Source organism: Acanthochromis polyacanthus, chromosome 3 (assembly GCF_021347895.1).
Source record: "Acanthochromis polyacanthus isolate Apoly-LR-REF ecotype Palm Island chromosome 3, KAUST_Apoly_ChrSc, whole genome shotgun sequence".
Taxonomy (NCBI): Eukaryota; Metazoa; Chordata; class Actinopteri; family Pomacentridae; genus Acanthochromis; species Acanthochromis polyacanthus.
Genome location: NC_067115.1, coordinates 857027 through 879691, shown reverse-complemented (window position 1 = coordinate 879691; position 22665 = coordinate 857027). Strand labels below are relative to the sequence as shown.

General features: G+C 43.7%; 1 protein-coding gene across 1 annotated transcript; it reads left to right on the top strand.

Annotated features, from left to right (window-relative positions):
* Window positions 1-112: 112 nt before the first annotated feature.
* LOC110965244 (phosphofurin acidic cluster sorting protein 1-like) lies at window positions 113-22628 on the top strand. Its single transcript, XM_051946283.1, is given in 26 exon segments — window positions 113-706; window positions 820-1143; window positions 2355-2442; window positions 2764-2853; window positions 2952-3077; window positions 3687-3846; window positions 4029-4067; window positions 4070-4116; window positions 4730-4813; window positions 4900-4959; window positions 5199-5350; window positions 5733-5808; window positions 7576-7638; window positions 8010-8098; window positions 9635-9767; window positions 10240-10344; window positions 10450-10550; window positions 10634-10788; window positions 12429-12539; window positions 14169-14271; window positions 14724-14766; window positions 15586-15631; window positions 15709-15802; window positions 20770-20957; window positions 21144-21254; window positions 21782-22628. Coding segments are annotated over 25 exon segments (2568 nt in total). The 5' UTR covers window positions 113-706; window positions 820-952; the 3' UTR covers window positions 21895-22628.
* Window positions 22629-22665: the final 37 nt, after the last annotated feature.

Below are 22665 nucleotides of genomic sequence, written 5' to 3'. Positions count from 1 at the left end.
ACTTCTGTTTTTAACTGAAGCTCCAACCATGTCCAGGACCTGATGACTGAGAACCTCCACAGAAGTCTGGGGAGACAGCATTAGTCCAGAGTTTAAACATCTGTAATCAAGGCAAAGGGAGGCTGTTTAGAAGAATGTCACAGAACAGGCAGATGTTGAGTCTTTTTGGCAGTTTTAAATCAAACTAAATCATTTTGAACAAACTGAGTTTTCTTGGGACTTGTTCGAGGTTATCTGGGACTTCTTTTGGGCTGTTTACAACAAGACTGAACAACTTTTGGACCATTTTGGGTCATTTTGTACATTTTTTTAACCTGTTTTGAGTAGGTCTGAACAGGTTTCAAGTCATTGTGGACAAATCTGGATAAAGTTTAGGTCAGTTTGGATGGTTTTTGAGTAATTTAGGACAAATTTTCAGTCACTGAACACAAGTTTTAGTTCATTATCGATAAATTTCAAGTCATTTACTACAATTAAAGTAGTTTTGGACGATTGTCAACTTGTTCTACAAGTTATTTCAGACAGATTGTAAGTAATTATTGAAAATTTTTTAATTCTAATTGAATCATTTGAAGAATCTAAAATATAAGACATGTTCTGACTTATTTCACACTTTGTTTCCTACAGAATTCCAGATGTGTTCATAGTTTGATGCCTTCAGTGAGAATCTACATGGAAATAGTCATGAAAACAAAGAACAATTAATGTGTGTGTGTTATTCTAGTTTCTAAATGATTATTATATATAAAACATAAATAAAGGATGGTCTATAAAGAGACAGGCAGTGTGTAAATGAACCCCGTGTTTCCACCTGTGCAGGTGAATCTCAGCCAGCCGCCTCTGAAGCTCCTCCTCCCGGCCCTCCCTCCCTCCGCCCCGCCCCGCTCTCGGGCTACCGCCCCGGAGCATCAGCATCAGCAGCACAGCGACCTGCCGCCCGGGGAGGGCGACGATGGCGGCGGCTGCGGACAGAGCGGGAGTCCGGGGGGCAGCTCTGCCTCCGAGCCCGGCGGCGCCTTCTGCTGCGGAGCCGCTGGCTGATTCCGCCGCTGCGGCCGGAGAACAGGACGGAAGAGTCCCGGTACCGATGAACCTGTTCGCCACCTGGGAGATAGACCGGTCCTCCCCGAGCTGCGTGCCCAGGTAATAGCACGGAGCTCGGCCAGAGCGGAGAGGATGGAGGTGTGTGTGTGTGTGTATCAAACTAACAGCCTGTTTTATTTAACATCATTATTTCAGTGGCTGCCTGATCAATAGGGGTATTGATCACTGATTGATCATTGAATTATTCATGTTTAAACTGAGTTCTGCTTCACTTCCTGATGAAGTTCAAACTGCATCAGAATCAGACTGAAATGAATCTGGAGGTGAATTCAGAACCAGAACCACAGACGCTGTAGTGTCCTGATGTTCCTGAACGCCTCACCAGTCTGCATCACAGACCATCTACCTGAAGCTGCAGGTGAACAAACCCTGTAAAGGGGACTTTCTGTTGACGTGTGGAGCAGCAGAACTTCAGGTGAGGGTGAACAGATGTTCCTCTCTGATCCTCCACCTGTCGGTCTCCGGGCGGATTAGCGTGTTACCGACCAATCACAGCTAATCCTCTTTAAGAGTCAACAGGAAGCAGCCTGAACGTTCTCTGAAGTTCATCACAGGAGGTTCTAGGTGGCTGTTAGTTCTGCTGACGGTCAGATGGAGCTTCACAGATCCAAGTATTACGTTCAGGTCCAGGTCCAGGTTCAGGTTCAGGGACCGTCAGACAGCTGAAAACCTGGAGCTTCTGTCTGGTTTCATCTTCAGTTTCTAACTGTTCTATCAGTGATGAAGGAACAGGAATCAGTTTCTCTTCAGATCTTGTGAACATCAGAGGTTCCTCCTCCATGTTCTTCCTCAGATCACTGCTACTGCTGTTAGCAGGATTAACAGCATTAGCTACTGCTGGCAGGAACCAGGCCTTCAGGAGGTCAAACCTCTGAGCAGGGATCTGGACTTCATGTTCTCCAGAGGACCAATCAGTGGACAGGATGTAGAGATGTTAGCAGGAGGAACGTCCAGCTCTGGTTTCTGACAGCTAACTGTCAATCAACCAATCACTGATGATGGATCTGCTGCTTAAATCTGTTACCATGGAGATGCAGCTGTGCAGCATTCGTTACCATGGTGACCAGCAGGTTAAATCAGAGCCTCCTCCCTGATCTCCTCTCTGGATTCAAGTCCTTCAGGTCTTTGAATCTGTTGGACTTTAGAGTAGACTGAGCTCTACTGTGGTGGACCTGAAGACGGTGTCTGACGGGTGGTTGGTGTCTCTCTGTGTCTCAGTGTGTCTCAGTGTCTCTCTGTGTGTCCTCCAGACTGTGCAGTCTGACTCTGAAGAAGCTGATGGTCCTCAGAGAGCTGGACAGAGAGCTGAGCTCGGTGGTCATCGCTGTGAAGATTCAGGTAAAATAAAGAGTCCAGGACCTGCTGCTTGTTTTTATGTCCTGTAGAAAATAATGTGGATTTAAAAACATTGTTACTATTATTCTCACAAAACGACAAAACTGAGACATTAAATGTCAAAAATGAGACACCAAACATCCATTTCTAGAAACATCCTGCAGAACCTCCAGGTTTCTCCTGGAGCTTCTACCATCTCCTCAGTTCTAACAAATCATCATTAGTCAGACGGTTGTTCAGGATGCAGGCACATCGTTGTTCTGTTCCCACTCTGCTGGTTGGTCCTGGTCCTGGTCCTCATCCTGATCCTGGTTCTGATCTCAGGGCTCCAAAAGGACTCTAAGGTCCAACGAGTACGTTCTTCCTCCAGACGGCCTGATGGAGACAGACCTGGAGCTCACCTTCTCCCTGCAGGTTCCTGTCAGCTTTTTGTTTCTCATGTAATGCTGTTGTTTGTGTTGTTGTTGTTTGTGTTGTTGTTTATGTTGTTGTTTGCTGTTGTTGTCCTTCAGTACCCTCACTTCCTGAAGCGGGACTCCAACCATCTCCACGTGATGCTGCAGAGGAGGAAACGCTACAAGAACAGAACCATCCTGGGCTACAAGACGCTAGCGGTGGGCATCATCAACATGGCTGAGGTGAGGACGGTCCAATCAGAGAGCACATCCTGGGCTTAGCCCCGCCCACCACCACTCTGATTGTTTCAGAGAAATAACAACAGGTCAGAGTTTTATACAGCAGAACTGCGTAGAACGGTCTGACTGGAACCCAGCATTTAGACTGGTTTAAACCGGTTTACACTGTTTTCTAACCACAATTAGGCTGGCATGACTGGTTTACTACCAGATTTAAACTGGTATGACTGGTTGTAAAGGTTATTTCCAGACAGATTGTTGGACTTTTGTTTTTACTGGTTAGACTGGTTTAATCTTTCTTCTCTCTGGTCTCCATGGTTCTCTCTCATTCTTCATGGTGTTCTGGTTCCTCTGGACTTTAGATGATCCTTTAGAGGAACCAGGAGCTGCTTCAGTCGTGTTGTTTGTGACGTTCTGTCCAAACAAAGTGAGAACAGTTTAATGCTGCAGTTGTGCAACAAGACGGAGGACAAACAAAACAAAGTGTTGAGACACAAAAACTCTGCAGCTGCAGAAAAGAACACAGACAGACACACAACAGCAGTGTGTCTGGGTGTGTGTGGGTGTGCGTGCATGTGGGCGGGTGTGTTTGTGTGTCTTTGTGTGTCTCAGGTGATGCAGCATCCGACAGACGGCGCCCACGTCCTTGGTCTCCATAGCAACCTGAAGGATGCTTCTGTGCGCGCGGCGGAGCTCAGCGTCCAGAGTCTGTTCAGCCAGCCAATCGAACACGAGGACACCGGTCACCATGGCAACAAGAGCAAGGCCTCAGGTAGCAGAGCAGACGCACAACAAGACGCACAACAGCACACAACTACAGACAAACGACGACAGACAAACCAGCTACAGACACGCAACAAGCAACACAACTAGTGGCACCTAAAACAGACACACAACACTGTGTTGAGCAGAATCTGTTTCAGTGTTGTTGTGTCTGATTGTGTGTCTGCTCAGATCGTTCTCCTGATTTCAATGACTGGGAGGACGACGACGACAGTTTTCTTCTGAACAAGACGCAAGTGATGACGCCGTCCCTCCTCAGGTGACTCACACACCTGTGTACTGTCTCACCTGTCTCTTGACACACAGTTGATGTGAGCAGTTAGCTGCTAAAACTCTGCTTTTTATTTATGACAAAACTAACAGTTCTTGCGTTTGCTAATGTTTAGCATATGAGTGCCAGCAACAACATGTTAGCATGACAAACTTTAGCGTGGCTTAAGTAGCAAATATTTCTGTTAGCATCTTGTTGGCAGCATGCTAGTAGCCCGTTAGCAGCCTGTTAGCACCATGTTAGAAGCCAGTTAGCAACCTATTAAAAGCATGTTAGCAGGCTATTAAAAGCATGCAACCAGCCTGTTAGCAGCCTGTTAGCAACCTATTAAAAGCATGTTAGCAGGCTATTAAAAGCATGCAACCAGCCTGTTAGCAGCCTGTTAGCAGCATGTTAGCAGTCTGTTAGCAGCCTGTTAGCAGCATGTTAGCAGCTCGTCAGCAGCCTGTTAGCAGCATGATAGCAGCCTGTTAGCAGCATGTTAGCAGCCTGTTAGCAACCTATTAAAAGCATGCTAGCATCCTGTTAGCAGGCTATTAAAAGCATGCAACCAGCCTGTTAGCATCCTGTTAGCAGCCATCTTTCTGTCTGTGCTTCTCAGGACATGTACGATGATGACGATGATGTTCAGGGAAAGACGAAGAAGTCTCACAGGAAGATGATCCGGACGGCCTCCCTGACTCAGGTGAGCACACCTTAACGATACGACAGCACACCTGAACGACGTGATGCTGCTGCTGATCACTAACTTTGTGTTTCTTCTTTATCCAGCAGCCGAACTTCAAGCAGAAGTTCGTGGCTCTGCTGAGGAGATTCAAGGTTTCTGACGAGGTTCGACAAAATACACAACAGCTACACACAAGATACACAATAAGATAGACAACAACACTAAATACACACACAAGATACACAACAACAAAACAAGATACACAACTACACAAGATGCACAACAACAAACAAGATACACAGCAACACGACAAGATACACAACAACTACACACAACAATAATACACAACAACACAGCTGCAGACACACAACCCCGTCGAGTGACTGAGCTGTCCTCCCTCCAGGTCCTGGACTCAGACCCGGTGGACCACAGTCAGGAGGCGGAGGAGGACCTGGACCTGCTCTACGACAGTCTGGAGGTTTATAACCCGAGCGACAGCGGAGCCGAGCTGGACGACAACGACAGCGTCCAAAGCACGCCCAAACCCAAACTCAGGTCGGCCTACACACCTGGACAACACCTGGTTCTGATTGGGTGCTGGTCAGCTGACCGTGACCTCACAGAGTCCAGAGGATGAGACAGAAACACACGATAGGAAGGATGGGTCACATGATCTACACAGTTAGCATCAGTTAGCATCGATTAACATCAGTTAGCAATGATTAGCATCAGTTACGATAATTTAGCACTGATTAGCATCAGTTACCATTGATTAACGTTAATTAGCATCAGTTAGCATCAGTTAGCATTGACTAGCATTGTATAGCATTGACTAGCATTGATTAGCATAATACCCTTAATGAGCAATCTATCTGGATTAGTAACTCAGTTTCAGAGGTTTTGGAATGTTCCATGTTTCATGTTGCTGTTCCTGCAGGCCGTTCTTCGAGGGCGTCTCCCAGTCCGAGGTCACCAACGTCCAGAAGAACCAGCAGAAGGAACCGACAGCTGCAGTGAGTGGACCGATCCAGGTTCAGAACCAAAACGTTAAAAAAATCTGCAAAATTAAACTTCAGAGCCACAAACTGTACAACCTGAATTTGAACTTTCCACAGTCATTAAATGTAACATTTGACCTGCAGCTCCATTAGAAAACTAGTTTGACCCAGGTGTAAACTAACCGTGACGTCATCCGTTGGTTTCTACGCCGAGAAAATGAAGCCCGGATTTTGCTACTTCCTGGTCACCGTTTTGGATTTTTGGAGCCAGTGACGTAAAAAGCGTCATCAAACAGACTGGACCGGAGAGCAACTAGGGGCAGGACCAGTCTATGGGACTGTCAATCAAGTATAGCCACGCCCCCTGGCTCCGCCAACTTTAACGATTTATTTAAAATTCAGTATTGATTTATTTTAAGATCGGCCACCTGATCTCTCATTTTGACCATGAAAACTAACGGGAAAAAAATCCTGAGCTGTAGAACATCAGTCTATCACATTTTATTTTCTCCAAAAATGAATTGGGGTCTATGGAGAAAAAGCTTCTTGGAGCCAACCCTAGCGGACGGCGTGATATTGCAAGTTTTTGACACTTCCGGGTGGGCTTCAATTCTGGAGCCAGATGCTACGTCCATCTTTATATACAGTCTATGGTTTGACCCTGAAAGTTTATAGAAATCATTTTATTTTACGTCTCATTTATAAATTCTCCAAAATAAAATGATTGTTTCTGTAAAAACAACTTCTGAAAATAAGAATGAGACATTTCAACCTTAATTCATTAGAAATTGCCATAATGATGGTTGTTAGCTCTGTTAGCTCCTTATTAAGTAACATTAGCATGTTGATGGCAGTTAGCTCTGTTAGCTCCTTGGTGACTAACATTAGCATATTGCTTGTTGTTAGCTATTTTACCTCAGTGGCTAACTTAGCACATTGATAGTTGTTGGCACCTCACAGGCTAATGTTAGAATATTAATGGTTGTTAGCTCTGTTAGTCCCTCAGTGGCTAATGTTAGCATATTGCTGGTTGTTAGCTCCTCAGTGGCTAACGTTAGCATATTGCTGGTTGTTAGCTCCTCAGTGGCTAATGTTAGCATATAGCTAGTTGTTAGCTCCTCGGTGGCTAATGTTAGCATATTGCTAGTTGTTAGCTCAGTGGCTAATGTTAGCATATTGCTCGTTGTTAGCTCCTCAGTGACTAATATTAGCTTGATGCTAGTTGTTAGCTCCTCAGTGGCTAACATTAGCATATTGCTAGTTGTTTGCTCAGTGGGTAATATTAGCATATTGCTCGTTGTTAGCTCCTCAGTGACTAATGTTAGCATGATGCTAGTTGTTAGCTCCTCAGTGGCTATATCTACATGAGTTAAATGTAAAAGAAGACCTGGTTTGTAGATGTTTCATTGTCCAGCTGATGAACGGTGTTTGGTGATCTTTTTTAAGACGACCTGACTTCCTGGTGGTTTGGGGTTTCAAACGATTTAGGAACAGAATCATTAATTACTAATAATTAATAATATTAATAATTCTTCCCTGGGTTTTATCTATCAGGTGATGTGAACGCTGGGCTGTATTAGGAGAACCTGCAGAGAAACTAAATCCCTTCAGACTGACAGGAACCAAACATCCGGTGTCAATAAACTGATTTAGGATCAGTACTTTACTAATACATGGATTTTACACCCCTGTTGTGCTCTTCCTGGTGAATATTCCCATTAACGCCAGCCTCTGCTGCCTCCTGCTGGTGGCTCTGTGTCACTCCTCTCTGCTGTTGTTCAGGCTGCTGAGCTCCAGGGACCCCGAAGCCCCGAAGATGCCCGAAGAGAGGAGGCCGATCCTGAGGTAAGTCAGGGGAGGAGCGGTGCCTCGTATGGAGACACACAAAGATCACACATACACAAACACCCCCCCCCACACACACACACACACACACACACACACACACACACACTGTGTATTCCTGTCATTGTGGGAATCTACCATTGACTCCCATTCATATCTAACCCAGACCAAAACAATGTCTAACCCTAAAGAAACGTTTTTGCACTTTTACTTTTTTCAGTAACAACAACATGGCCAAGAAAACAACTTGTGGGGACCAAAATGAGGTCCCCACAAGTGACATTTCTTTTGGTTTTCCTATGTAGGTCCCCACAACCCCTATAATTGCCCGCAGACACACACACACATTCATGCTCTTCTTCCGTCCACAGGAGGTTGAGGAGGATGTTGCCATGACAACAGATGCAGGTCCTGCTGCCAAACTCTGTAAAACTGAGTCCCAGACACACATGTCACCAAGGTATACACACACACACACACACACACGCACATCTCATGATACGATAGTGTCACCATACTGTGATTTACTGAGATATTCACCATAGTTAGGTCTAACATTTAAATACAGATGAAAACACGTTTCTGAATGTTTCCATCAGATGATTTTGATCTTTCAGAGTCCAAACTGTTTGATTCAAAACATTTGCATTTTATTTTTTATTTTTTCCAGTTTTTCATAGAAAAACACTGAGACTAAAATGCAGCATTGCAAACTGTAATTGAAATCATAAATAAAATGCATCAGGTTTGTTGTGACTGAAACTGTTAAAGTCTTAAAGTAGCTGTTCTGTTTTCCCTGAAGAAGGCAGAAAGCTCCGTATCCTGCAGCACTGGAACCAACAACATGAGGGAGAACGACTTACAAATAATTAAAAATAACAATCTCAACTAAACAGATGACATGAAAATAAAATGCCTAAAGGTGTTCTATGTCACTGAACACTGGGCTGAAAAGTGTGAGGAAAATAAAGCGCTCAAAGTTCTCTGGTAAACAAAATGAATAGAAGTGAGACATGAATACTCCTCATACTTGTTTTTAGATTGAATGCAGAAACAGAATGTGATGGAGGTGATCAGGGGTGATGATGAGGAAACTCTCAGAGGAGACACTTGTTCCAGGGATGGACAAATACCTCCTTTAAGGTTTGACAGGAAGGAAACTCCGCCTCCTTCCACCGGTCCATTGGGCTCACCTGAAGCAGGACCTCCATCCCTGTGGTCTCTGATGACTCCATCATACACGGTCTACAATTCATCCTCTCACAGACATCCTTGCTCTTTCTATTTCCATCTTCAAACACCTCTGACCGTGTGCACGGACATCACGGTGCGTCTGCGTCCAATCGTCAGGACAAAACTCTGCAGCGTTCAGAGAAGTTTTCACCGCCTTTCCTTTCCTTCTCGTACATCCTGGCCACAGCTGGATCCACCATGTGGACGCGCTGCGGCATCTTTTAGCGCAGCTCTGAAGCATGTAGCGTCCACCTGAAGCCAGAGTTTTCAACCAGCCTGTACGGACACAGATCTTTACAGATAAATGCAGCGTGGACTCTGTGACGCGCTGAGCAGCAGGTGAGGTGATGGTAGGAAGTTATCCAGCCTGGTTTGGTTTGGTTCTTCTGTGCCAGTACCTCAGCATGGCGTATGTCAGTGAGACAAAGCTCACAAAGTGCTTCCAGACGTCGGCTTTATCTGTGAAGGTGTTGTCAGCCATGTTTCTGTTTACTTTAGCTGCAGGAACACGTACAGATGCTCATCACCACCATCTACCAGAGTGGAGATGTGAAAGTCTCCCTGACTTCACCAGGCGTCACAAACGCATCATTATGTCCACAAAAAATCAATACGAGAAGCTGAACAATCGATATCGTATCGAGTGACAGAATATCGTCATATATCGCCTTATTGATAGTATTTTACACCTCTGATACACTGTAACTGTGTGTGTGTGTGTGTGTGTGTGTGTGTGTGTGTGTGTGTGTGTGTGTGTGTGCAGTAAAACAGGAGGTTCTGCGTCTCGTCATCCTTGGACCATCTCCCTGAAGGACAGACAGAACTCTAGAGGGACAGACAGGACCAGCAGCATGGACAGCGAGACGTCAGCTGACTACAGAACACCTGGTCCACAGGTGAGACAGACAGACAGACAGACAGATTACAGACAGACAGACAGACAGACAGACAGATTACAGACAGACAGACAGATTACAGACAGACAGACAGACAGACAGATTACAGACAGATTACAGACAGACAGACAGACAGATTACAGACAGACAGACAGACAGACAGATTACAGACAGACAGACAGACAGACAGATTACAGACAGATTACAGACAGACAGACAGACAGATTACAGACAGACAGACAGATTACAGACAGACAGACAGATTACAGACAGACAGACAGACAGACAGACAGATTACAGACAGACAGACGCACCACCAGTCTCTGTGTGGTAGACTGGCTTATGCCGGTCTGGACTAGTTTGAACTGTTCTGGACTGGTTTAGACTGGTTTTCGACCAGCCTGGACTGGTTTTAGACAGTGTAGTTGTGGATGTAACTGAGCTGCTGCTTGTCGCCGTGTTTCTCCCTCAGGTGGCCAGAAAGTCGGTCTTGGATCAGCTGAACCACATCCTGTTCTCTGAGGAACACATTCCTGACTCCATCATCTTGGTCAACACCACCGACTGGCAGGGACAGGTCTGTGTATTACCTGTCTGTCTGTTTATTATCTACCTTTCTGAGTGTGGGTCGGGTGACCAGGTGTCAGGTTTCACTGTGACCTCACCCCTCCCCCCTCCTCAGTACCTGTCGGAGCTCCTCTTCGATCAGCCAATCGTGTGCACCGTCTCGGTCGCCGACGTTCAGGCCGCCTTCAGTGCCGTCATCAGCCGCATCCAGAGATTGTAGGGACCTGATTGGCTGGTACTTCCGTTCAATGTGTGTGATGCGTCCAGGTGAGTCTCTGACCTGACGTCCTGTCTTGCAGCTGTAACTGTAACTCCCAGACTCCGCCCACGGTGAAGGTGGCAGTGGGCGGCGACCAGACCTACCTGAGCACCGTCCTCTGCTGCTTCGTGGAGCAGCTGGTCAGCAAGACGCCTGATTGGCTGAGCTACGTACGCTTCCTGATCATACCTGTTGGTACGCACACATAGTACTAGAGGGTAAATGTAGCGTTAGAGGGTAAATGTAGCGTTAGAGGGTAAATGTAGCGTTTGAGGGTAAATGTAGCGTTTGAGGGTAAATGTAGCGTTTGAGGGTAAATGTAGTGTTAGAGGGTAAATGTAGCGTTAGCGGGTAAATGTAGCATTACAGGGTAAATGTAGCGTTAGAGGGTAAATGTAGCGTTAGCGGGTAAATGTAGCGTTACAGGGTAAATGTAGCGTTAGAGGGTAAATGTAGCGTTAGAGGGTAAATGTAGCGTTAGCGGGTAAATGTAGCGTTACAGGGTAAATGTAGCGTTACAGGGTAAATGTAGCGTTTGAGGGTAAATGTAGCATTACAGGGTAAATGTAGTGTTAGAGGGTAAATGTAGTGTTAGAGGGTAAATGTCGCGTTAGAGGGTAAATGTCGCGTTAGAGGGTAAATGTAGCGTTAGAGGGTAAATGTAGCGTTAGCGGGTAAATGTAGCATTACAGGGTAAATGTAGTGTTAGAGGGTAAATGTAGCGTTAGAGGGTAAATGTAGCGTTTGAGGGTAAATGTAGCATTACAGGGTAAATGTAGCGTTAGAGGGTAAATGTAGCGTTAGCGGGTAAATGTAGCGTTAGCGGGTAAATGTAGCGTTAGAGGGTAAATGTAGCGTTTGAGGGTAAATGTAGCGTTAGAGGGTAAATGTAGCGTTAGAGGGTAAATGTAGCGTTAGCGGGTAAATGTAGCGTTACAGGGTAAATGTAGCGTTAGAGGGTAAATGTAGCGTTAGAGGGTAAATGTAGCGTTAGAGGGTAAATGTAGCGTTAGAGGGTAAATGTAGCGTTACAGGGTAAATGTAGCGTTAGAGGGTAAATGTAGCGTTAGAGGGTAAATGTAGCGTTAGAGGGTAAATGTAGCGTTAGCGGGTAAATGTAGCGTTACAGGGTAAATGTAGCGTTACAGGGTAAATGTAGCGTTAGCGGGTAAATGTAGCGTTTGAGGGTAAATGTAGCATTACAGGGTAAATGTAGTGTTAGAGGGTAAATGTAGTGTTAGAGGGTAAATGTCGCGTTAGAGGGTAAATGTAGCGTTAGAGGGTAAATGTAGCGTTAGCGGGTAAATGTAGCATTACAGGGTAAATGTAGCGTTAGAGGGTAAATGTAGCGTTAGAGGGTAAATGTAGCGTTACAGGGTAAATGTAGCGTTAGAGGGTAAATGTAGCGTTTGAGGGTAAATGTAGCATTGGAGGGTAAATGTAGCGTTTGAGGGTAAATGTAGCGTTAGAGGGTAAATGTAGCGTTAGAGGGTAAATGTAGTGTTAGAGGGTAAATGTAGCATTTGAGGGTAAATGTAGCATTTGAGGGTAAATGTAGTGTTACAGGGTAAATGTAGTGTTAGAGGGTAAATGTAGCATTTGAGGGTAAATGTAGTGTTACAGGGTAAATGTGGTATTCCTCAGTGGCTAACATTAGCATATTGCTAAGTGTTAGAGGGTAAATGTCATGCAGAATAAATGTCAATCAGGGCTGGTTTGGAATTGGTTTCAGACTAGTTAGAGCTGGTTTTCTACCGTTTCTAGACTGGTTCTGAGCAGTTCTAGACTGGTTCTGAGCAGTTCTAGACTGGTTCTGGTGCTCTGTGGTTCTGCAGGACTCCATCCTCTGGCTAAGTACGTGTCTTCTCTGGACGGGAGGTTCTGCAGCCTGTTCATGGACGCCGGCTGGAGGGAGCTGTTTGGACGTGTGGAACCTCCTCCTCTGGGTATGAAGCTGCTGAACACAGAACACCTCCGTGAAGTTCGAAAGTTCTTCAGGAATAAAACCAAAGAACAACAGAACATCATGAAGGAGACAGAACCCTGACATGTCTTCTGGCTGTACGACTCCAAAAATCAGAGAAGAGCTGAGTTTCTCTGATTATTTACTCTGTAAAAGTGTTTTAAAAATGGGAAAATAAGATGATTTTAAGAAATCTGAGAATCTTAACCTCAGATTTAGTTGCTGACTGAGAAATAAAACCTGGAACGTTCTTCTCAGATGAACAGCTGAGGATCAATCCAACAGTTCTTCAGCTTTTTGATGAAGAATAAAAGTCCATCAGTTTAATAAAATTATTGAATTTAGTGAATTAAATTTACTTAATTCAGTGAATTTAAATAAATGTAATAAATTCAAAAACATTTAAAAAATAATATACATTTAATGAATTTAATACATTTTTCAACTTATGTTATTTTATTTATTTAAAATTATTTTTAAATTACAAAATATTTGTTCATTTAAAATCGAATTAAAATGTATGAATTAAATTTAATGAATTTGATAAATCTATTAAATTTAATTGATTTATTCAATTAATGCAGAAGTTACATGAATTTAATTTAATATATTTTAAAGTGTATTTAAATTTGATTTTTTAAATAAATTCTTTTTATTGGTTTATTTAAAATGTATCTAAAAGATATTAATTTAATTGAATGAATTAATTGAATAAATGAAATGAATTTAATTAAAAAAGTTCTAGAAATTTAAATACATTTAAAAATTTATTTACATTTTATTAATTTAACATTGTTTTTAAATCTGAAATAAATTTTTATGTACTTAAAATGTATTTCAAATTTCTTAATTTAATTTCTTACATTTATTAAATAAAATTTGTGAAATTACATTATTAAATTAATGGATTACTTTATCCATTAATTATTGAATTAAAACAAACTTTAAATTAGATTTAAATTTTGTTATTTTTTTAAATAAAAAAATATTTATTTAAAATATATTTAAATTGTATAAATTTATTTAATACATTTAATTTAGTAAATGTAATAAATCTATCCACCATAAATCTCCCCCCCAGACTTCGACACCTACCAGTTTGGATATCGTGCAAACAGATCCACTGAGGATGCCATCGCTGTAGCTCTCCACTCCGCGCTGTCACATCTGGAGCAGCAGCAGAGCTATGTCCGAATGCTCTTCGTGGATTTCAGCTCTGCCTTTAATACAATCATTCCAGACATTCTCATCACCAAACTGGTCACACTCGGCCTCCCCCCCCTCACATGTGCCTAGATAAAGGACTTTTTTTTTATTTTTATTTTTTTTATTTATGTCATTCATTAAAAACAATACAACACTGCATATGTTAAATGAATGAAAAGGAGCAGAGAGAAGCTATAGCTTATAATTTCTGCCCCTTATCAATAATAATTTTAACACATTTTAACACCATAAAGCTGTTTATTTTTAAAACAGCATCTCTTAAAAGTGACATTTAGTTTCATCAGAGCAGTTTGATGAACTCTATCGTTGTTCCTCTTCGTGTTCTCCAGGTAAAGCTCGCTGTGTTTCCAAACCTGTGGTCCTCAGGTGTGTTTCTCTCTGACAGATCCTGTGGGCGTGGCCAGCCGGGTGTCTCAGTACCTGTGTGGAGCTGCCGTGTCTCACCTGTGTCCCATCTCTGAGGCCATGCTCACCTGCAAACACAAGAGGTTCGAGGAAAACACCACTCTTTTACTGAATAATTCCATTCATGAACATGTATTTAAAATATTATGTTGATTAGAAAATGTTGCCACAATTCCAAGAGACATCAATGAAAAAATCAAACAAAAAAGTAGATTTAAATGAGATTGTAACTGTTTTATTAGTGAATCCGTTTTGTCATCAGGGGGTGGACGAGAGAAAAATGGCATTTTAGTGGAACTCCAGACTTATTTGGTATTTTAAAATATTTTGAGCATTTTTTCTCCTATTTTTTAATAGATTTGGTCTCAGGACAAGAACATTTACACAACTATTGCATGATTTAGGATTTACAACATGGATCATTGGATATAAAACGTCCTCCAGCTCTGGAATGAGCCTTATTAGTGAATATCTGTCAAATCTGAGCAGAACCTTTGACTCAATGTTCTCTGTGGTTCTCTGTGGTTTCCTTCAGCCCTGATGATGATTCCTGCCAGAAGTTTGTTCCTTTCATCGGGGTGAGAATCAGCTGATCCTTGTTGCCGTGGGAACAGCAGCTTCCTGCAGCAGTGTTTCAGACTGTGTGTGTGTGTGTGTGTGTGTGTGTGTGTGTGTGTGTGTGTGTGTGTGTGTGTGTGTGTGTGTGTGTGTGTGTGGTCAGGTGCTGGCTATACTTGTGGGGACCAAATGTCCCCACAACTGTAGGAAAACCAAAAACATGTCATTTGTGGGGACCTCATTTTGGTCCCCACAAGTTTAAACAGTGTTTTCTTGGCCATGTTGTTGTTACTGAAAAAAGTAAAAGTGCAAAAACGTTTCTTTAGGGTTAGGCATTGTTTTGGTGTTGGTTAAGGTTAGGGTTAGGGTTAGGGGTTAGATATGAATGGGAGTCAATGGTATGTCCCCACGGGGATATAAGAACAGACATGTGTGTGTGTGTGTGTGTGTGTGTGTGAATACATTTCTGTCAGAGGTTACCTGTCTGGTCAGCTTGACAAGTGGGCACCTAGTCTTATCTGGTCCTCATAAGTCACATATACTTGAAACCTTTGTGTGTACCCATGGGTCTCATAATTCACCTTAACATGAAATATCAGTGTGTGATGTTATGGTGCTCAGAAGTCACATGATCCTGACAATTATCCGGAAAGTATCTCTAGACAACGTGTCAACAGGTGGACGTGTTCCTGGAAGTTTGGGTCAGAAACACTCTGACTCCCTCTAGGACCCTGGGGAAGACACGTCCCCATTTTACACATTGTTGTTATAAGTCCTGATATATCCTAAAAACGTGTGTGTGTGCGCATGTGTGTGTCTCTGTGTGTGTGTGTGGTTAGCTGGTGAAGGTCGGCATCGTGGAGCAGAACTTCCTGTCCACCTCAGGTACTCACCTGTCCACACCTGTCTGTCTGTCTGCTTCCTGTCTGTCTCTCTCTGAACGTCCTGCGTCTCCTCCACAGTGGACTCTGATGACATCATCCTGGGATCTCCTCCCTCCCAATCAGGAGCTCCAATCAGCATCACCTCCACGCCTCCCCCCTCCCCCTCCATCAGGTAACCACTCACCTGTCCTCACCTGGAAGAATCTCCAAACAGTTTGTCTGTTTTCTGCTCCCAGTTTATTAGAGCTGAAACAACTAATCGATTTAATCAATTATAATCGATTATTAAAATACTTGTCAACTATTTTGGTCATCGATTAGTTGGTTAATAAGTCTGTTTTTACCGTAAGCGGCATGTTTCGTGCACATTTTAAGCCAGCCTGTAATCGCGGTGACCAGGTGTGGCAGTAATGAACCAGTGTAGGTTTTAGGCAACCAGAACTGCTGGAGAAGAAGCAAACAACCAATAGGTTGCCTTGCTTTAGGTCACATGATGTTCACTCAGCGTCATAGACTCACGCTCAGCGGCTGTGTACTCACTGGGAAAGTCCAACAGGAGGTCCTCACAGACTTCGGTGAGAAGCGGTCGCAGCGGCTCACGGCTCTCCTCTTCGGTGCTCTTTTTCGTTGTTTTCGTTATTATTTTTTGTTTGTTTGTGCACATCGGCTGCAAGAACATTCACTACACCCGCCAGGAACTTTTGGACATTGGAAACCAGCATCAGACACCCATCACGAGTGCCTTTCACCACAGACACAACATATCAGACGACCTAGCAAGACCATCGGGCTCTCCGTGGATTGTCGTTGGGTCTCGAAGACGGCGCAGACGGAGAAGGGAGAGGAAGCAGAAGCGGGGCCGTAGGTCTGGTGTTATGCTAAGGCTAAGAAAATGACCACACGAGCCACCTCTGCCGAGCCTGTATCTCACCAATACTAGATCCCTGGTGCATAAAACAGACGACTTGGAACTACAGCTTGCCGGGAATCTCTATGTTTGGGATTGCTGTATTCTGATTATCACCGAAACCTGGCTCCACCCGGACATACCCGATGCTAGCATGCAGCTAGCGGGCCGCACTCTGCTACGCGGGGACAGGACTAAGGACTCTGGTAAGAGCAGAGGGGGGCTCTGTATGTATGTGCATAATAACTGGTGCAACAATGGGACTGTGATAGACAAGCACTGTTCCCCCGACCTCGAGTACATGTCTGTAAGATGTCGGCCCTTTTTTCTACCGAGAGAGCTAACAGTAGTGATCGTCACAGCTGTGTATATTCCACCACATGCCAACGTAAACACGGCGCTCTCCATCCTGCTGAACACCATCAACGAACACCAGCGGGACCATCCGGATGGTGTCCACATAATTGCAGGAGACTTTAATAAGGCCAACCTGAAGACTGTACTCCCGACATTTTACCAACATGTCAAATGTTCCACTAGAGGGGAAAACACCTTGGATCATGTCTATTCCAACATTAGGCACGCATACAGAGCCTTACCCCTCCCCCACCTCGGCCAGTCAGACCATCTTTCTCTCCTGCTCCCCCCAGCCTACACCTCCCTCAGACATAGTGCCAGGCCCACCATAAAGACTGTCACAACCTGGCTGGATGACGCGCTTTCCCAACTGCAGGACTGCTTCACTGAGACAGACTGGGACCTATTTGAACAGCAGGAGCTTGGAACTTTCACAGAAACAGTACTAGACTACATCAAGTTCTGTATTGGGAATGTGACTGTGGAAAAAACCATCCGGGTCTTCCCAAATCGGAAACCCTGGTTAACCAGCCAGGTCCATACACTCCTCAGAGCCCGTGACGCTGCCTTCAGATCAGGTGACAGAGCCCTTTATAGGACTGCTCGAGCGGATCTGAAAAAAGGAATTATAAAAGCAAAGGCGGACCATAAGAAGTGCATAGAGTCCCACCTGTCCAGCAACAACACACGTGCGGTGTGGCAGGGCATTTACGACATAAACTCCAGGGGCGGCACTACAACAACAGAAGACCTGAGTGCATCACTGGCTGAGGAGCTAAACAGCTTTTTTGCTCGCTTTGAATCGTCACAACAGCAACACTCAGCAGCCCCTGCACTACCCCCACCCCCACCCAGTTCCTGCACCACTATACTCACTGTCAGCGAGCATGAAGTCAGACGGGTGCTCCTGGCAGTGAACCCGAAGAAGGCTGCTGGCCCTGATGGTGTTCCTGGTAAAGTGCTCAAGGCGTGTGCCCTCCAGTTCACCCACATCTTCACCAGAATCTTCAACCTCTCCCTGGCCCAGGCAGTCATTCCGCCCTGTTTGAAAACCGCCACAATCATCCCAGTACCTAAGAAGTCTCCCACCACGAGCCCAAATGATTATCGTCCTGTGGCCCTCACTCCGATAATCATGAAGTGCTTTGAGAGACTGGTCCTCCAGCACATCAAGGACCATCTCCCCCCCAGACTTCGACACCTACCAGTTTGGATATCGTGCAAACAGATCCACTGAGGATGCCATCGCTGTAGCTCTCCACGCCGCGCTGTCACATCTGGAGCAGCAGCAGAGCTATGTCCGAATGCTCTTCGTGGATTTCAGCTCTGCCTTTAATACAATCATTCCAGACATTCTCATCACCAAACTGGTCACACTCGGCCTCCCCCCTCTCACATGTGCCTAGATAAAGGACTTTTTTTTATTTTTATTTTTTTATTTATGTCATTCATTAAAAACAATACAACACTGCATATGTTAAATGAATGAAAAGGAGCAGAGAGAAGCTATAGCTTATAATTTCTGCCCCTTATCAATAATAATTTTAACACATTTCAGTAGTGTTTGGCTGTCACACACAGCCTTTTAACCAACATTTAACATGATCTAAAGAAAAAAGAAAAACAATTTCCGGTTATTCACAAGCATCTTATCTCTTATAACAATTTCCGGTTATTCACAAGTATCATATCTCTTCAATAGCAACTCTTTCACATTTTTCTTAAAAATACAAATCGACTGAGACATTTTAATTTCAGAATTCAGATTGTTCCACAGATTGACGCCTTGGATTGAGATGCATCTTTCTTTTGTTTTTGTGCCTGTTTCAGGTCTCAAAAAGACTTCGGTTCCTCTTAGTTTATACCGACTTTCTCTCTTTTTAAATCTGTTTTGCAAATTCTCTAGCAATGTTTTTTTGTGAGCTTTATACATTGTTTTGAGAAGATTAAATTCAACCAATTCATTAAATTTTAAAGATTTAAATTTTACAAATATTGGATTTGTGTGGTCTCTGTATCCGCTTCCGTTAACTTCCTCACCAACCGGCCCCAGGCTGTGAGACTCGGCCCCCACCTGTCCTCCACACGGACACTGAGCACCGGCTCCCCACAACGCTGTGTGCTGAGCCCCCTCCTGTACTGCCTCTACACCCATGACTGTCGTCCGGCCCACAACAGCAACCTCATCGTGAAGTTTGCTGACGATACAACAGTTGTCGGACTCATCACAGGAGAAGATGAGACAGCCTACAGAGGGGAGGTCCTGAAGTTGGCAGCTTGGTGTTCAGAAAACAACCTGGCTCTGAACACCAAGAAAACAAAGGAGATCATTGTCAACTTTAGGAAGCTCAGCACCGACCTAGCCCCCCTCTACATCAACGGTGAGTGTGTGGAGAGGGTCCACAGCTTCCGGTTCCTGGGCGTCCTCATCTCCTCCGACATCTCCTGGACGGACAACACCACGGCGATCATTAAGAAGGCGCAGCAGCGGCTACACCTCCTGAGGGTTTTCAAGAAACACAACTTGGACCCCACCCTGCTGACGACCTTCTATCGCTCGTCCATTGAGAGCCTGCTGACTTATTGCATCACAGTGTGGTACGGCAGCTGCACCATGACAGACAGGAAGGGGCTTCAGAGGGTTGTTAAGACAGCACAGAAAATCATCGGCTGCCCCCTCCCCTCCCTGATGGACATTTACACCTCCCGCTGCCTTAAAAGGGCAGGAAACATCATCAAGGACAACTTCCACCCTGGTTCCGACCTGTTTGTCCCGTTGCCCTCAGGAAGGCGCTACAGGTGCATCAGAACCAAACAAACAGACTCAAAAACAGTTTCTTTCCAAAAGCCATCACCACTCTGAATTCAAACATTCCAACCACCCCACCCCCCCACCCCCCCAAAGACTACCTCAAAACCGTCTACTGTGCAATACGGACTATTCTAATGTGCAATATCACACTGACCATGCACTTTTATTCTTTTTAACTGTTTTAACTTATCCTTTTTTGTGATTTTTATTACATGTATCTTGCACTGATGGAGATGCTCTAAATCTCATTGTACTTGTGTATAGTGACAATAAAGGCATTCTATTCTATTCTAATGTTTAAATTGTTTGTAAAATGCACTTGTTTTCTCTAAATATTCAGTTTTTTAAACTCTTAAAAATGTGACTTCCATTTAGGATCCTGAAATGACACTTTAAGTTTTGTTTACAGTTTCACAGCATGTTAATAAGCTGTAAAACTCGTTCTCAGATGAAATCCGTGTGGGGGGTTTTTTGGAAAAATTAAAATGCAGTTAACAGTAAAATAGTTTCTATTTTCTTTCTGTTCTCAGATTACTACCTTAAATTTAGTTCACTACTTTTGGAGCCCTTACTTGTGATATTATTGTTTTATAGCTTAAAATACATGGTGCCCAGAAAATGCTTCTCTACAGGAAAGATGTTTTTAAAGTATAAATGTTGTCTTGGTGAAACTTCATTTCAGATCTTGTGATGTTGGATGGTTGTATGAGCATGTGTGTGTTGATGAGTCAGTGTTTTGATTGCTGCTAATTGAGACAAACTAAAATCCAACTCTGGATAGGTTTTTGAAGAATTTAGGACATTGTAACATGGTTAAAAGCTCTTAAAATGTACGTTGAATGACAGGCCCTTTATTAATATTTTACATTGGAAAATAAAGGCAAGACTAAAATGTAAGTGCATAAACCGATTAATCGATTAATTGAAAAAATAATCAGCCAATTAATTGATTATCAAAATAATCGTTAGTTGCAGCTCTACAGTTTATTCAGATTTTCAACTCTAAACTTATGTTGTTGTCCTCCTGTCTGTCCTCTTGTTCGTCCTCCTGTCTGTCCTCCAGCTGTCCAGCGGAGGTGATGGGGCTGCAGGTGGACTACTGGAGCAGTCAGGGAGGAGGAGGAGGAAGCAGGAAGGAGGCAGCGATGAAGAACACGCTGAAGAGCAACTTCCGCTGCCTGCAGGTGTCGAGACTCAGTGGAGGAGAACTGATGAGTATGACGGTGGTGACCAAGGAGAAGAACAAGAAAGGTGATGATGATGATGATGATGAAGGTGGTGGTGATGTGATGATGATGAAGGTGGTGATGTAATAATGATGATGATGAAGGTGGTGATGGTGATGATGATGATGATGATGGTGATGGGTTAGGGTTAGTGGGTTGATGAAGAAGAAGGGCAAGAAGATAATGATGGTGATGAAGGTCTGTGTGTCAGTCATGTTCCTTAGCAAGAAGACTAAAGACAAGGAGGCCGAGTCAAGGAGTCAGCAGATTGAAGGAATCAGCAGGTTGATCTGTACCTCCAAACACCAACACACACTGAGAGGTCAACACACACTAACTACACACACACTAACTCCGACTAACTCTTCAAATTTTTGACTCTCTAACTCTGACTCTTTAACTAACTCTGAATCTTTAACTCTTTGACTCTCTAACTCTGACTCTTTAACTAACTCTGAATCTTTAACTCTTTGACTCTCTAACTCTGACTCTTTAACTAACTCTGAATCTTTAACTCTTTGACTCTCTAACTCTGACTCTTTAACTAACTCTGAATCTTTAACTCTTTGACTCTCTAAGCCTGACTCTAACTCTTTAACTAACTCTGAATCTTTAACTCTTTGACTCTCTAAGCCTGACTCTAACTCTTTAACTAACTCTGAATCTTTAACTCTTTGACTCTCTAAGCCTGACTCTAACTCTTTAACTAACTCTGAATCTTTAACTCTTTGACTCTCTAAGCCTGACTCTAACTCTTTAACTAACTCTGAATCTTTAACTCTTTGACTCTCTAAGCCTGACTCTAACTCTTTAACTAACTCCGACTCTTTCACTCTTTGACTCTTTCAGTGTCGGTAGATGGCGTTGAGTGGAACGACGTTAAGTTTTTCCAGCTCGCTGCTCAGTGGCCAACCCATGTCAAATACTTTCCTGTTGGGATCTTCGGCTACAACAAACCCTAAACCTCAACCTGAACATCTTCCTCACCTGGACCACCTGACCTGCTGGTTTACCTTTTATCTTGTTGGAGCAGAAGTATTTCTGGTCCTTTTTCTATTTTGGATATTTCTAAGATCCTGTAAATCCTGTACAGAGCTTATCTGTTTCTCTAACAAGCTTAATGCTGCTTTATGGCTGTGAAATTATCGAGTTTGTTGGATTTGATGGTTCATGATTCATCTTCATTTTTAAACTAACGTGGAGCCCTTTCCATAGCAACAAGTCTTTAACTCACAACTTTTAAAGTGCAGCTTAGAGGACGTGAAAACAACCACAAAGAGACACAAAACAACCATAAAGAAACACAAAACCACCAGAAAGACACAATACGACCACAAAGAGACACAGAGTGACCACAAGGAGACACTAAATGCAGGATTTTTATCTATTTTTTTCAGGCAGACATGAACCTACAGTTCATTCAGTGTCAGATATTGAGGATGCTGATTAGCACAAACACTACATTACCCACAATCCTCGGCTGCTGTTCCTTTGAGGAAGTCTCTGTTAGTCTGTGCATCATTTAATCCAACATCAACACATCCAACAGCTCAGTCTCTAACTGCAGATCGTTGTGTTTGTGTTTAAGACGTAGTTGTGTGAGATCTGTGAAAACCTGTAGGACGTTTGTTTCTTCTCTTCAGGTCTCTGACATTCGTCTGCTACAGAAAATAAAAGGTGGTGGCTGAAAACTAAACGTGGTTTTCTGTGGACCAGTCATAGCAGAGAAGGAC